Genomic DNA, 15,404 nt, shown 5'->3' on the forward strand with positions numbered 1-15,404 from the left:
TCGTTTCCGCTGACCCACATCACATCTGGGCTGCAGAGGGACTGGTTCCCCGAGGAGGGCTCCTCACCCCCCAGTTCCAGGCCCGCAGTTTTCCTCCCAGAAAGCATGAGTAATGCTGAAGTCACTCAGTGTCACTTTCCAGTTAAGAAGGACTTTTTGTTTGCAGTCTCCTCCTAGAGCCACATCATCAGACTTAGGCCACGGAGGCCTGTGTTCAGACTTAACCCGCCTGAGACCAGCGGGCTTCCCAGGTGGTGCTGGTGGTAAAGAACCCACCTACTAACGCAGGAGACATAAGCGCCTGAGTTCGATCGCTGGGTCCCTGAGGTCGATTCCCTGGAGGAGGGCATGGCAACCCACAATAGTAATCTTGTCTGGAGAATCCCATAGACAGAGGAGCCTGGAGGGCTATGACCCATAGGGTCGCAAAAAGTCAAACGCAACTGAAGCAACTTAGCACACACACCTGAGACTCTCAGAAATGCGCAGATTTAGCCCATGATCCAAGGTGCGTGTGTGCTCATGTATAACATCAGGAAGTCAGTTCAAAGGTGATATTCCTCCTTAGTCTGTGCTCACACTTGATAGCTTCTATTTTATTCCCTCTGTTTTCCCCCTCCTGCTGTCTGGTTCAATGTCACAACACACTTCATGTGTCATGACCTGCAGTTTGAAGACCGAATAGAATGGGAGTGGGGGGGTAGGTGTTATTCTTACGCCCATTTAACAGATGAGGAGACTGAGTCCAGACAGGCTCTGAAGTTCGCACTGGGGCCCCGAGCCAGGGAGGGGCAAGACTTATACCCAGGGTATCAAAAAAAAACAGGCAAGAGTGAGAGGAAAAGGGAACAGGGGTGGAGTTGCTCTTCCCCAGAGGTCAGGGCAGCAGCTCCAGTGAGGTGACTTCTGAGCAGAGACAGGAAGGAAGCCAGGGGCTGGCCAGGCAGAGAGGGTGTCCGGGCAAGGGAAGAGCAAGCATGGGCAGTCAGTGACACCGTCCTCCCTTCAGCCTGACCTGACTTGACCAACGTGACCGAGGGCCCTGCCCGGCGAAGTGCAGTACACAAGGCTCAAACCCCCACTCCCTCAAACTTACGGCGCCTCTTCCTGGAAGTCTGACCTCCAGGACCTAAGCTGGCTGCTTTGCTGGGATTCAGGTGTCTCCAGGCATGAGTGAGCACGTTGGTCTTCTGCTGACTTCCTGTGATGAAGGTGCAAGTCAGACAGAGGCGTGAGGTGCTTTCCTAGCAAGCCACGCTCCTCCAGAGCCCCCTTCCCCCTCCTGCCCCTGCTGCCTTGCTGACCTCAGCCCGGTCGGAATGCCGTGGGCAGAGGTGGTAGCACAGACGTGGGTGCTCAGCGCTGCTTCTCTTTCTGGGGCCGCTTCTGGGGTTTTCTCTCCGTGAGAGGTGCTAGAAAAGTCAGCGTAGGGCGGGCTCCAGGAGACAGGCTGCCCCAGCCCGGCACTCCCGGGGACTGGGACCCTAGCGGGTCCTGTATGCTATTACCTCGCCGGCTCCTTCTCTAGCTTGTGCCCTGGTTCCCTCCCTGGGGTCTGCTGGACCCCACTCTCCATCTGTACCATGGCAACTAGTAGAAAGCTATTATTGAGCGCTTATGATGTGAAGGGCCGGGCATGGGGCCTTGCTTCTGATGACTGGGGGCTTCTGGGGAGATGTCATCAAACAAGGTGGGTACTGCTGGAACTAGAGAGGAGACTGGGGAGGTGGGGGAATGGCTGGGGTGGGGGTCGGCCCCTGGAGAAGTGAGTGCCAAGGTGGTAAGCAGGGTAGGGTGGAATTAATCAGTGGGGTAAACTGTTCTGCAGTGTGAGTTGGGACTTTGTGAACACTGGAAGCCACTGAAGGTCTTTGATTGTGTCTCAGGTGTCTGAGGGAGATTAGCTTGGTGGGATGTGCATGAGAGTTTGGATGGGAACAAGGGAGGAAGCACAGCAGGGAGGCCAGTACCTGTCATCTGGGAAGAAAAAGCAACTTGACGACCCTCCTTCCAAAGGCCAAGTCAGCTGAGCAGGCGGCCAACTCACCATGAGGGCTTAGAAGGAGGGAAGAGCCAAGACTCAGACTGGGGCCCTGTTGACCTTTTCTGAGGAGTGCAAGTTAGTTGCTCAGTCGTGTCCAACTCTTGGCGACCCCATGGACTGTAGCCTGCCAGGCTCCTCTGTCCATGGGATTTCCCAGGCAAAGATACTGGAGTGGGTTGCCATTTCCTCCTCCAGAGAATCTTCCCAACCCAGGGATCAAACCTGAGTCTCCTGCGTTGCAGGCAGATTCTTTATCACCTGAGCCACCAGGGAAGCCCTTTCTGAGAAGGGATGGGTAGTTTTGAGGGGAAGCTGGTGCCAAGGGACCAGAGCTCTTTCTGGAGAACCTCTTAGAGCAGCTTGTGGTCGAAGGCAGAGCTTAGACTGAGCTGTAGGCCTCTTCTTCCATAGTGTGACCTGTGGACTTGGTCTCACGGGAGACAGCCAGCCGTGGGGGTGGCACCTCCGCAGTGAGGACAGGAGAGCTGGTCACTGTCGCACAGAGGGCACCGTGCCCGGCTCAGGGGATTCAGAATGCAGAACGGCCAGGAGCCGCAGAGCATGGTGGGCTGAGGGGGCATGCCTCCCTCTGAGCCTGTGTCTGCAACACCCCTGAGGACGCTCCTCTGTCTCTCTCTGCAGTGATGGGTCATTCCCCTATGACTCTGTCCCTTGGCAGCAGAACACCAACCAGCCTCCCGGCTCCCTCTCCGTGGTCACCACGGTTTGGGGAGTGACCAACACATCCCAGAGCCAGGTAAGAGCCTGTCATCCCTCCCAGCCACAGCCCCTTCCAGGCCCTTCCAAACCATCCATCCTGGTCACGTTGCCATGCTAGCCCTGCTGGCTCTCCCAGGCTCTTCCCCTGCTGGAAAGACCAGCTGTCCAGTCACACCCAGCTGTGGACACGCCTCTACCCAGGATGGGCCCACACTCGCCCCAGGAGGATGGCACCTGGCCCTCTGCACTGCCGCAGCCCTAGGGCCTTGCTGGGGCAATGGCTTTCACTTGACAGAGAGCAAAGGGCTCTTTCCTGGCTCACGTTTACTTAGGTTGGATTAACAGGGGAACTTCCTGGATGTTATTGAGCTCAGGGCCCCAACACCTGGAGTCTTTGACCCTGGATGGCCTGGGTTAGATTTCAGCGAAAGATTGAGCCTAAAACTTGTGACAGACTCCACCCCACATCCCTCGTCTACCCTGCCTCCCGCTCTTGTTCCTTCCTCTTTCCTCCACACCTTCCTTCCCGCCTCCTGGCCACGTGAATGGCTCAGGGCCACTTGCCACCCTGGAGAGAACCAGCGCACTTTACCTGCGGTCTTGGGCCACAGGGAGCCCCTTGGCCAGGACCCTGCCACCCTCCAGAGTTGGAGGGCTGGGCTTCCCTTGGCCCTCACAGAGCAACAGCACCGGGCCTCCGTGTGGCCTGACCCTTGGGCATCCAGGCTGCGTGGTAGGACGGGAAGGCTGAGAAGTCCAGGCCTTCCCCACCTGCAGCCAGGTGCAGGACCAGCCTCACCTTGTTCCACCCTGGGATGACGTTCTCATCTACAAAGCCTACTTCTGGGCTGGGTTACCCGCTTCTAATACTGTGTATACTACTTCTAACTACTGTGCCAGCAGTTCATGCCGAGGAAATTGAAAAGCCCCCCCCACCCCTTTCCTCCTCCTCTTTCTCTGTTGCCTTCCCTTTGTTTTGATGCTTACCCCACCCCCACCCCCTGCCGTTTCTCCTTTTCCCTCCCTGCACCACTTGGGGTACCCACGTAGGTGATAGCCACTCTCTCTGCCCACAGGTCCTTGGGAACCCTATGGCCAATGCCAACAACCCCATGAATCCAGGCGGCAACCCCATGGCGTCGGGCATGACCACCAGCAACCCCGGCCTCAACTCCCCACAGTTTGCTGGGCAGCAGCAGCAGTTCTCGGCCAAGGCCGGCCCCACTCAGCCCTACATCCAGCAGAGCATGTACGGCCGGCCCAACTACCCCGGCAGCGGGGGCTTCGGGGCCAGGTGAGCAGGGCTGGCCTGCAGGTCACATGCGGCGCAGCTTGGGGGGCATTCTGAGGGCCGTCAGCCCGTGGGGTTGAAGGACAACCTTTTCATTCCCCCGAATGACCCTGCTCTGCGTCGCACCTTTCCAAGTTGGGAGACGCCGAGAGAGCTGGGGTGCAGGAGGGTCCGCTCTGCCGTGCTGCTTGTGGAGGCGGAAGAGCGCAGGGACTGGAGGCCCGCGGTTCAGGAGTAAGGGATGGAGACGGAAAGGAACCCGAGCAAGGCACTCAGGGGACTCGGGGTGGGGCAGGGGTGCCCTGTTCCTCCCCTCGCTGTCCATCCCCCCTGTCCAGGACTGCCCTGTGGCCTCGCCCCTCCCAGATCCCCAGGGCTGACTGCAGCCCTGCCAGGGGTCAGTGCAGTGGGGCCTCCTGGCTAAACACAGCTGCATCCCCATCCTGCCATCTTCTGCTGGCGGCCGTGGGCCAGTGGCTCAGGTTCTCTGAGACTCGGTGTCCTCCTCCAGGAGATGGGCTGACTGGGGTGGCCGAGAGTGCCGTGACCTAGGGTGTAGGAGCGAGCACCCACTAGGACCCAGATGGGGCTCCAGGCACACAGCAACTTGGTGGTTCCAAGTGGCCTGAGGGACTGACAGCCCACAGGAGGCCCCTGTCCCCACCGGGCTCTGAATCTGGACCTCCCTGCTCCATGAGCTGTGGGCAGGAGGGCCTGGAAAGGCCCGACCTCTCTCCCCCCACCCAAGGCTGGTCATGGGTTAATCTTTAGGCTCAGGCAACATCTAACTCACCCTTCTTTTCTCCCTCACAGTTACCCTGGGGGTCCGAATGCCCCAGCAGGCATGGGTGTCCCCCCACACACCAGGCCACCCGCTGACTTCACTCAGCCAGCAGCTGCCGCTGCAGCAGCTGCAGTGGCGGCGGCAGCAGCCACGGCCACAGCCACAGCTACGGCCACCGTGGCAGCCTTGCAAGAAACACAGAATAAGGATATTAACCAGTATGGACCGGTAAGGGCCACACTAGTCCTGGTCCACTCAGCAGACAGCCCCGGGGATTGGAGTTGGGCTGTCCGCGTCTGTGTGTAGGGAGGAGTGGATGGTGTCAGGGTGCATTTAGGTTTTCCTAGAAGCACAGGGAGGGGTTATGTGTTGAGGTGTGGGTGTGTCAGTGTGAATGAGAGTGGTGAGGGGTGTTTGGGAGCTTGTTTGGTTTTCCATGTTGCTTGTATATCTCTGTATGGGGAAAGATGTTCCATATTGCAATCTGGCCCCCACTTAACGGAAGAGCAGGCTGTGTCTAAAGCAGCCTCGATGCCAGTCTGTCCCCTGGTGTCCTCTGAAGACCAGGGCTCCGCTAGTTGTCTCATCTGTGGATTTTGCCCAGGTCCCAGCTCTGACATTCAGAAGGATGGGATGGGATGTGAGGAGAGGGGGAGCACTCGCAGAAATGCAGGACGGCTGTGGAGGTTGGGGACTTAAGTTTGGGGACAGCAGGGCAGGTGGGCAGAGATAGGCAGAGCTGAGTCCACCTCAGACTTGATGGATAGAGGGTGTGTATCTATTGGCTGAGAAACAAGGGTGGGGCCAGGGCTTCCAGGAAAGGGGCTCTTGCCTCCATCCTCATCCACCGCCATTCTCCCATGCCCCTCCCCACCCCTGCACCCCCTTTCCCGTTCCCTGCCTGCCTCCCTGGAAATGCTGCCTGTGCATTGGAGTGACTGCGCCCCACCCCTTAACACTCCCCTGGCTGCATCTTTCCTGTGCGGCCTGCAGAGGGCAGCCGTGAGCCCAGGCGGCTGGTGGTCCTTTGGAGCCAGGTCACCAGCTGCAGCCACACAGGAAAGTGCCCCAACTCCCAGTCCTGAACCCCCCACTTCCCCCACCCTTCCTTCCCTGCACTTTCAATGCATGTGGCATTTTATTCTTTTTTTTTTTCTTCTTCTCCCGTTGAAGGTCTGTTCCTCTTTCCAGATGGGTCCCACCCAGGCGTATAACAGCCAATTCATGAACCAGCCCGGGCCTCGGGGGCCTGCCTCCATGGGGGGCAGCATGAACCCCGCAAGCATGGCGGCTGGCATGACACCCTCGGGGATGAGCGGCCCTCCCATGGGCATGAACCAGCCCCGGCCGCCCGGCATCAGCCCCTTTGGCACACACGGGCAGCGGATGCCCCAGCAGACGTACCCGGGCCCCCGGCCCCAGTCCCTTCCCATTCAGAGCATAAAGAGGCCATACCCTGGAGAGGTGAGTGTGGTAGCAGGCAGACGGCGGGCAGGATGGGTGGTGGGGAGGACCTGGGACTTGCAGACACGGTGCTATGGGCAGAACATTGAAAAGGGCCTGGATTGACCCTCAGGGAACCCGAACCAAAAGGCAGCGTCTTAGGAGTCAGGTGCTTCTGAGTTTAAGGTCAGCGCTGGCATGTCCCATCGAGAAGACCTTGAGCAAGTCACTTCTTCTCCTGGAATTTCCGTTTATTTCTTTCATGACCACCCAGCCCACGTCATGGGGCTGCCTGGAAGTCTTGAATGAGGGGATGTACCTGGAGCTCCTGGCCCTGGGGCTGGCATGAGCAGACACTCAGCAAGCAGTGACTGCCCTTAGGACTCTCTGCTGTCTTAGCGCAGACAGTAGCTGGGTGACCTAGGGTAAGGCACTAAGATCTCCTTGGGTCCACATTCCTCACACCCACGTGAGGGCATCTCACCCAAGAGAGAAAGGAGACAAAGCCCTGTGACAATCTGAAGGCCCTGCACCTTGGAGAAGTGATTGGAAGGCAGGCAGCATGTTCCTGGGGCCCTGCCAGGAGCAAGGCTGCCTATCAGGCTACCCGGCCAGGTCATCCATAGGATCAGGGAAGACCAAGGGAAGCAAACCCACACCTCCTGTCCTCCAGGAGCCAAGACTTCAGCCGGAAGGATGAGGTCTAAGCTGGAAGCCACAAAGGAATGATGCACCATGGGGTGTTTGGAACTCAGCATGAGGTCTGAAGAAGAACTTCCTGGAGGGGGCGTCACAGAGCCTTCAGAGAGCACTCAGAAAATAGGTTGGCAGTGAATGGCCTATGTGGGTACCTAGGTAAAGGTTTAGTTCACCTGCAGAAGATACAGAGATGCTTCTCGGAAGGCCCACCTTGATCCCTCACCTGGATGGAGCCTGTCCCGAGCATCTCCCAGTGTCTGCTTGCACGCCTTTTCTCAGCTTGGCTCCACCCCCTCTCAGGACTGTGCCTTCTGCTTGGGCTTAAATGTGGGGTTAGAGCCAAGACCTTGAGTTCCTCAAAGGTCTGTGTGCTTCCCCTCGGCATCCACCACACCCTTGGGCTAGAAGATGGCTTGGCCATTGACAGAGATGCCCTGGGTCCAAGACAGAGGAGGTCAGGGTCAAACAAGGTCAAGCCCAGACATCCTCCAGGTTGGCACCAGCTCAGGGAGAAGCCAGAGGAGGATGACAGCTCCCGAGGCCCTGGCTGTCCTTGAGGATGGGAGGGGCCCTTGACCTGTGCGCCTCAACTCCCAAGCACAGTCCCGACACGAGTTCAGAGCCTTCTCAGCCCTCTCTGTGTTCAAAATCCCAGCATCCCCACTGGCTGGGCTGGGACTGCATCTGTAGGCCCAGCCTCGGGACTGCTGGCACCCAAGGAGGTGACCACAGAGGAGGCAGCAGAATTCCCAGCATCATCCTGGTGTCAGCCCTGCTCCTGTAGGTTGCTGGCTCCCCAGCTCTTGCCTGCCACAGCAGGGCACACCAAAGACTCTCACTTATCTTGACTACCTTTGTCTTTATCTGCAGTAAACTGCTGATGCTACCCAGCTACCCAATGCCTGACACTGGGCGGTGGCATCAGGGGCCACAGTCTGCACAGCTTGAGCCTGTCTGGGAATCTCTAAGTACATACACACTCGTAGAACCTCTCAGGTTGTCAGAACTATGGGGCAGGGGCTGGCGTCAGTCACCTGGTCCCGCATAGGACTCTGCTGGTGGACAGTCCCCAGCCTCCACTTCCTGTCCTGCAGTGATGTGACAGGAATGCCACTGTAACACAGAACAGCTGCTGTGTGACAGTAATGTGAGCTGCGCCAAGTTCTTCATTGCTGATGCAAACCTGGTTTTCCTTCGTCGCTTACCCTTCTTTCATGTATTGAGCAAGTTTTCATTGCTGGCCTATTCTCTGCCAGACCCTGGGACACAACCATTTCCTGCACCTCCGAGCCAAGAGGTCAAGAGAGACAGCTAATAGACAAGGGGTTTCAACAGACAGGGAAGCAGCACCGACTCTGCAGGATGTAATGACGTAGGGTGCCCCAGGGTCACCTGATCTTACAAACGAGGAGGCAACTGGAAGGTGGGGAGTGGCTCTCCCAGCACAGTGATCCTGCCCCTCCCAGGAATGGTTGCCTTCCCCGAGAGGGGTTGTCTTGTCCCTTCAGCAGCCTGGTTCTCCCGACCTCTGTGTGGACGACCTAGAACTCAGCATCAGTGTGTTCTGCTCAGTGTGGGGTAGGGGGACAGAGCCTCCCAGATTCAGGGGCTCAGCTTTGCAGATGTGCCTCCTGTTGTCTGTCACAAACCAAGCACCAGGAGAAACCCAGAGGGGGCTTCGGAATCAAGTGCCCGCCTGATGGTGTGAACAAGAGGCTCTGGAAGTGCCCAGGGGCGTGGGGCTTCCAGAAAGACAGCTTCCAGGGGAGGTGGCCCTTGAGAAGAGAGGCCAGCTGTTACGTCCCTGCATGTCAGGGCAGGAAGGGGCCCCAGGCATCATCTGGTTCAGCTGCTCCTCTTTGCAGGCGGGGTGGACGTTTTGTGGGTGGCAGCCGTCAGGGGCAGAGGAGAGGAGAGGAGGCAGCCCCAGCATCGGCGGGCAGCTTGGCTTCCAGACACTGATGACCTTCCCTGCTCCTTTCTCTGCCACCACAGCCTAACTATGGAAACCAGCAATACGGACCAAACAGCCAGTTCCCCACCCAGCCAGGCCAGTACCCTACCCCCAACCCCCCGCGGCCGCTCACCTCTCCCAACTACCCCGGGCAGCGGATGCCCAGCCAGCCGAGCACCGGGCAGTACCCGCCCCCTACGGTCAACATGGGGCAGTATTATAAGGTGAGTCCCGCTGCCCCACAGGCCCCTTCCCTCCTCACCAGCTCAGCTCCCTTCCCCTGCCTGTGTCATCCTGGCCCTGGGCACCCCCTGAGGTCACCAGGGGGCCAGTGGAGATTTCTGGATGTGACCGCGTATGCTCTGAGCTGTGCATAATGACAGACTGACTTTTCTTGGTTCCTGTTCTCACAGGGCTCAGACAATGATTTTCCTTCTCCTTTTACTATTTATAGTGCATGTAAGATAATAACAATGAAGGAAATATATTTTTTTAAGAAAAAGCACCTGCTTGAATATATTTACGTTTGATATTCTATGCACATGGGCACCAACAATGTTATACGGTTGTTATTACGGTTGTAATTTTGAACCTGTTTCTTTCACTTGACACAGTGTGTTACTTATTGCTACAGTCCCAGTGGTTGTCACTTTTAATGGCTGCCTAACATCCTACTGAGAACCATACGGCATTTTATCCTTTCTGTTGGACATGTGGGGTTTTTTTTCTGTGGTTTCACTTTTGAAATAGTACAATAATATTTTCAGGCACGTAACTCTTTCCTTCTTTGGGATTACTATAAAGTACATTCTCAGGAGCGAGGAAAACTCTGGAAATAATTTACACCTATTTGCTCATGAATCACGCCAATTTACATGATCACCCACTACTTGGCTTATGTGAGCTTACTATTTTTACCCCAACTTCATCACATTAGGTGTTGCTATTTCTATAAACTCACTAAATTAGTAGTGATGGGCAGAGAAGCAAAGCACTGAAGACCGCTCTGGTGACCTGCTCTGCCCCCACTCTGCCCCCCACCCCAGCACTGGGCGGGTCTCTTCACCATCCCCTGTCCTTCTGGAAGATTTTCATTTCGGGAGGGAGAGAGGGTTTCTGGTAGATTTTCTGCCTTCCATTCATGGCTTTGTTTATCTTGCTTTACCAGCCAGAGCAGTTTAATGGACAAAATAACACCTTCTCTGGAAGCAGCTACAGCAACTACAGCCAAGGGAACGTCAATAGGGTATGTTTCAGTTTCCATCTTGGGAATTATAACCCACATGCACTGTGTTAGAGCGGGCCTCACTGTTTCTGCCCCAGTCTTTCTGGACGTTAGTAGGGCCATCTGCTCCAAGCCAAACAGTTGCTTAGAGAATCCACAGTTCAGATGGGTAGGATGGGAATGAGTGTGGACCTGGCCAGCCCTGGAAAAAAGCAATGTGGGGACTAAGAGACCAAGGGAAGGGGTTCCTGGAGATGCTTCACGCCTGACTCCATCTGGGGACCCCCAGTGTGGTGGGATGGGGATGAAGGACATGGCCTACAGTCATGCTGTGGGCAGCAGGAGACCTGGAATTGTTTCCAGCTTTCTTCTTCTCCCCAGACTATATTAGGCAAGTCCTCCATCACCCTGAGCCTGTGTTCTCATTGGTCAAATGGGCTGGGGACCCTACAGTCTTTCGATGTCGTGACCCAAGGGAAGGGTGGTGATGTCCTTCCCAGACCCACCTGTCTTCCTATGGGGGGAGAGGCCTGAGTGTGGCCAGAGTGGAGGAAGGGGTTTCCCAGGAGGGTCTCTTCCCTTGGGGGAGCAAGGGCTACAGCCCAAGGAGGCTAGGGTGGGTGTCCAGAGCCATGGCCCCTCCTTCCTTATTACATGAACCCGTAACCTATATCTGGTTTCTCTTTCCTCCCAGCCTCCCAGGCCGGTTCCTGTGGCAAACTACCCCCACTCACCTGTTCCAGGGAACCCCACGCCCCCCATGACCCCCGGAAGCAGCATCCCCCCATACCTGTCTCCCAGCCAAGACGTTAAGCCACCCTTCCCGCCTGACATCAAGCCAAATATGAGCGCTCTGCCGCCGCCCCCAGGTGAGTGCCCCGCTCTCTCCTTCAAGCCCTCCCGCCCTCTGTCCAGACACCTCCACATGCCCCCGCCTCCCCTTCCCCCAGAGTACACCAGGAGTCGGGACACTTGGAAGTCTGACTGCTGGCCTGTGGGGTTGGGCGTGTGAAAAGAGTGGAGGGTATGAAAGCAGACCTCCTTCCCCTCTGCCTGAGCAGTGGGAGGCTGGGAGGCAAAGTGGCGCTCAGCTGTGGAAAAGGACTGGGAGAAGTCTTCAGGGCTTCCAGGACAGATGGCAAGTGGGGACAAGAATAGGATGCATGGGACGTGGGATGCAGGGATGCTCAGGATGGGGTCCAGTGGACCGGAAGATGCCAGGAGCTGTCTGATGTGCCCTTAGGCACACAGCCCAGCTGCTGTGGCCCTGTTCACACACACGTGCAGGGCATGCAGCCAAGGGTGTGTGTCGTGTGCCACGGCTGCCAGGGCTCACCGGCTCCTCCCCTGTGCAGCCAACCACAATGACGAGCTGCGGCTCACGTTCCCCGTGCGGGACGGCGTGGTGCTGGAGCCCTTCCGCCTGGAGCACAACCTGGCCGTCAGCAACCACGTCTTTCACCTGCGGCCCACGGTCCACCAGACGCTGATGTGGAGGTGAGTATGAGGGTGCGGCACAGCCCACGCCAGGTGGAGGCGGCCCTGAGGCTGACATCTGGGCCCTGGCCTCGCCTGGGAGAGGTGGTAACAGCATCTGTTTGACACCGTCGCCTGTTCAGCACCACTGACTGGGTCCTGCTGTGTGCACGGCCTTGGGGATGTCATGGGAAACCTGCAGGTGCCTGGGAGACAGACAGAGCTGACTTGGTGTAGTGGCCCGAGGGTGGGATCAGCTGTCACTCACCCCGGTCCTGAGCGAGTGCTCGAGGGCAAATTCACAGTGGAAACGGTGGCTAGCTGAGACCTAAAGGCTGAGAAGGAGGATAATCCAGCGGGGACTCTAAGCTGGCCCCTGACTGTGGCTCATGTGGCCAAAGCCAGGAATATAGAGAGGTGCAGGAGCAGGGCTGGGTCCTTCCTGAACCAAGCAAGCAGCTGGCCACTGGGTGCGGCTGCTGCTCAAACATTCAGCGCTGGAGTGTGGGGTCTAGAGGCCCCTGCTAGCCCAGGCTCTGTGTTCTGAGCCTCTTATACCTGATCTCGTTTGATATTATGAGCAGGCATTGCTTGCCCCATTGACAGTGAGGAAACTGAGGCCAGAGAAGTGGTTAGCTTGGGTGAGTCCTCACCGGTAGCAAGAAGCAGAACTGGGAGTTGGGCTCAGACCTCTTAGACGCCAGAACCCATTGGTGTCTCCACCCTCAGTCCCTTCTCGGCCAGGACTCAGCTGCCTGCTGAGCACCTTGAGGTCATGAGATGTGTCTGAGTTGAGCGCCTGCCTGCACACACACACCTGTGCACACACAGCGGGCACATCGCCTTGATCAGGGAGGTCAGGCTTCAGAGCAGGCCTGAGACAGCCAGGGGGAGCATAAGGGCGTGGGAGCACAGACGCTCAGGCAGGAGAGATGCCCATGCAGGGGCCCTGCTCACTCACCCCTCCTTACCTGTGAATACCCTCGCCCACGAGACCTCCTGTGCCCTGGCCACTGACCCTGCTCACCTTTCATGCATGTGTGGTCCCTGCTGGGTTTGTGGGGATTCTTTCAGGGCCGTGTCCTTGAGGCCCACCATGGAGGGGAATGGGGGGACTGGACCAAATATGGCCCTGGCCTGGGATGCTTCTTCCACAGGAGCCTAGGACATAATCAGTCTTCCAGCTGGTCTCATTGAGTTAGTGACTGTCCTTTCTGTCCGTCTGTCTCTGTCCTTACATGCAGGGGGCTGGGAGATAGTAGCCAGAGTTGTGGGAGTCCTGGGGGAACTGGGGTTGTTGGGATGGGTTTTGATAGGTGGGGCCTGAGCAGTGGGAATGTCCAGGGAGAGAGAGGAGGTGGTCGGGGGAGACTTTATGGCTGAGGACGGAGTCCTGGGCCACTTGATGGGGGCTGTGATGAGGTTGAGGTGTATGGCCCCGCCAGGCATCCTGGAGGCTCTGGGCAGCCCCCTGGCAGTGCCGCCCTGAGCCTCGGCTGCACCCGCAGGTCGGACCTGGAGCTGCAGTTCAAGTGCTACCACCACGAGGACCGGCAGATGAACACCAACTGGCCGGCCTCGGTGCAGGTCAGCGTGAACGCCACGCCCCTCACCATCGAGCGCGGGGACAACAAGACATCCCACAAGCCGTTGCACCTCAAGCACGTGTGCCAGCCGGGTCGCAACACCATCCAGATCACTGTCACCGCCTGCTGCTGCGTGAGTGTGTGGGAGGTGGGGGAGCCTCAGCGCCCCGTGGGGTCAGCCGTGGCCTGGGGTCTCTCTCCCAACAGCTCCTGGAGTAATCTTTTAGAAGTACCCCAGAAATGTGCCACTGTCCTCACCCCCCACCCGCCCCCAGGACTGTGGGACAAAATTCAGGCCACTGTGCTCTGGCCCAAGACCTGGCCTTCTCCCCTCTTGCACTACAGCCTCCCCTCCACTTCCTGTTGGAGCTCTTAGACACCACCTGCCCCCATGCCCACCACCTTCTTCCACTGGGGACGTCCTGTGTCTCCTTCAACGCTAGGCTCCATTCATGCCTCATTTGCAAGAAATGTTTATATTCTAATCATCTTTTCCCCCTAGACCCAACTCCACCAAGTCTGGAGTTAACTCCCTCCCTTGAACATCCAGCAATGCTAGCTTAGAGCTCTGTATGTGTGTGTGTGTATGTGTGTGTGTCCCCTGACCTGTGACTCACTGCTCTGGGACCACATCTAAGCCATGCTTCTATCCCCCAGGATCAGGGCCTAGCACTTGGGTCTTGCTTGGGAATTTGCAGTTTACCTCCCCCTCACCACTGCCTGCTGGTCTCCCTGGAGGAGAAAAAAGAGCTCTGATCTGGCCCTCATGAGAGTTGGTACTTTAAGACCACCCAGAGATAGGAGTCACAGGACTAGGGATGCTGTCAGAGTGAGGAGCTTATGGGGGCTTGTTGGGGTGGGCAGTCCTGGAAGGCTTTCTGGAGGAGTGAAGACAAGACAACATCCTGTGGCAGGAAGGATGGAGTAGGCATAATGGGGAACAGCAGGGTGCAAGGGTAGGAAGTGTTTGGCTCCAATCCTGATGCCTTGTGCCTGTGACCACCTTCGGGGGAGGGAGGTGCTATTTGAGCGTCAGAGTCAGCTTTGGTGGAGACCCACTGTCCCTGGGGAGTGACCCCTGTCTGGGTCCCCAGCTCACAGGTCCCAAGACACATCCTGGTCCTTCAGGGCTCTCCCAGGTCCCAGGGGCCCTCTCCTAGCAGGGCATCACTGTGGATGTGGGGCCCTTTCCTGTGTTTAGCCGCTGGGGCACGGTGAGTGGGCATGGGGGCCACATGGCAGGGACTGAGTCTCCGCTTTTTCTTGGCAGTCCCACCTCTTTGTGCTGCAGCTGGTCCACCGGCCCTCTGTGCGCTCCGTGCTGCAAGGCCTCCTCAAGAAGCGGCTCCTGCCTGCGGAGCACTGTATCACGAAAAGTGAGTGGGGGCCCGGGGCTGGAACCAGACCCCAGTCTCTCTGCATGCACTGTCCCTCGAGCCTGACACCACTGAGCCCTGAGGGTGCCCTGGCGCCAGGCCCTCCCCCTTCCCTTCCAGTGCCCCTCCTCTGGGGTTGTGGGGACAGTCCGATGAGTACACAGTACTGTTATCACAGGACATGAGGCAGATTAAACCAAGATGCCATGGTGTAGGTAGTCTGGGCAGACTCCCTGGAGGTGATCACCTGGAAGGATGGGAGGAACTGGAGAAGAGGGTTCTTCATTGTGGGGTAAGCACAGAGGTCAGTCACAGTGGGCTCCTCACCTCAACAGCCCAAGCCCAACTTGAGAGGGAAGGACTTGGCTCAGAGCCCCAGGAGCAGACACCTGGGGTAGGGGGCACCATGCAGGAAGTGGGAAGTATGCTACTACACCCCCTTCAAATGTGCTTCTTTGTACGCTGAGCCCTAGAATCCTGCCAGGCCATTTCCACACTTGGAGAACTAAGCGCAAAAGCACCTGTGGGGCTCTCCCACTGACCCAGAAAATCAGTGAAGTGCCAGACTGTCTCTGCAGGTTTTGTAGAAAGTCCTGCCTTCCGATTGAAGGCAGGGCATGAACTGCAGAGACTGGGGGGCTGACGGCATGGCCACCTCCAGGGACACTTCTCACTTGTCACCTGAAGAGTGTCATTCCAGAGTACTGGGCATCCCAGGGCCCCCAACACGCCGATCTCGCTTTCGCCCAGGCCAAGGTGCCCCGCACCTATTTATGAGACCTCCCAGTGTTAGGGGTCGTGGAGAA

At 57.6% G+C, this 15,404-nt stretch overlaps 1 protein-coding gene across 7 annotated transcripts in view; it reads left to right on the forward strand.

Annotated features, from left to right (window-relative positions):
- Window positions 1–15,404, forward strand: part of ZMIZ1 (zinc finger MIZ-type containing 1) — a 191,287-nt gene that overhangs the window by 162,875 nt on the left and 13,008 nt on the right. For 6 of the 7 annotated variants that reach the window (XM_070470918.1, XM_070470920.1, XM_070470924.1 and 3 more), the window contains 10 exons: window positions 2,687–2,801; window positions 3,841–4,058; window positions 4,869–5,067; window positions 6,013–6,303; window positions 8,977–9,159; window positions 10,104–10,181; window positions 10,855–11,029; window positions 11,516–11,657; window positions 13,145–13,355; window positions 14,493–14,598. In XM_070470918.1, the coding sequence (XP_070327019.1) occupies window positions 2,687–2,801; window positions 3,841–4,058; window positions 4,869–5,067; window positions 6,013–6,303; window positions 8,977–9,159; window positions 10,104–10,181; window positions 10,855–11,029; window positions 11,516–11,657; window positions 13,145–13,355; window positions 14,493–14,598 (1,718 nt within the window). The remainder of the gene's footprint in view (window positions 1–2,686; window positions 2,802–3,840; window positions 4,059–4,868; window positions 5,068–6,012; window positions 6,304–8,976; window positions 9,160–10,103; window positions 10,182–10,854; window positions 11,030–11,515; window positions 11,658–13,144; window positions 13,356–14,492; window positions 14,599–15,404) is intronic. The other variant, XM_070470919.1, reaches the window with a different exon arrangement.

This window comes from Odocoileus virginianus, chromosome 7 (genome assembly GCF_023699985.2).
Source record: "Odocoileus virginianus isolate 20LAN1187 ecotype Illinois chromosome 7, Ovbor_1.2, whole genome shotgun sequence".
In the NCBI taxonomy this organism is placed as follows: domain Eukaryota; kingdom Metazoa; phylum Chordata; class Mammalia; order Artiodactyla; family Cervidae; genus Odocoileus; species Odocoileus virginianus.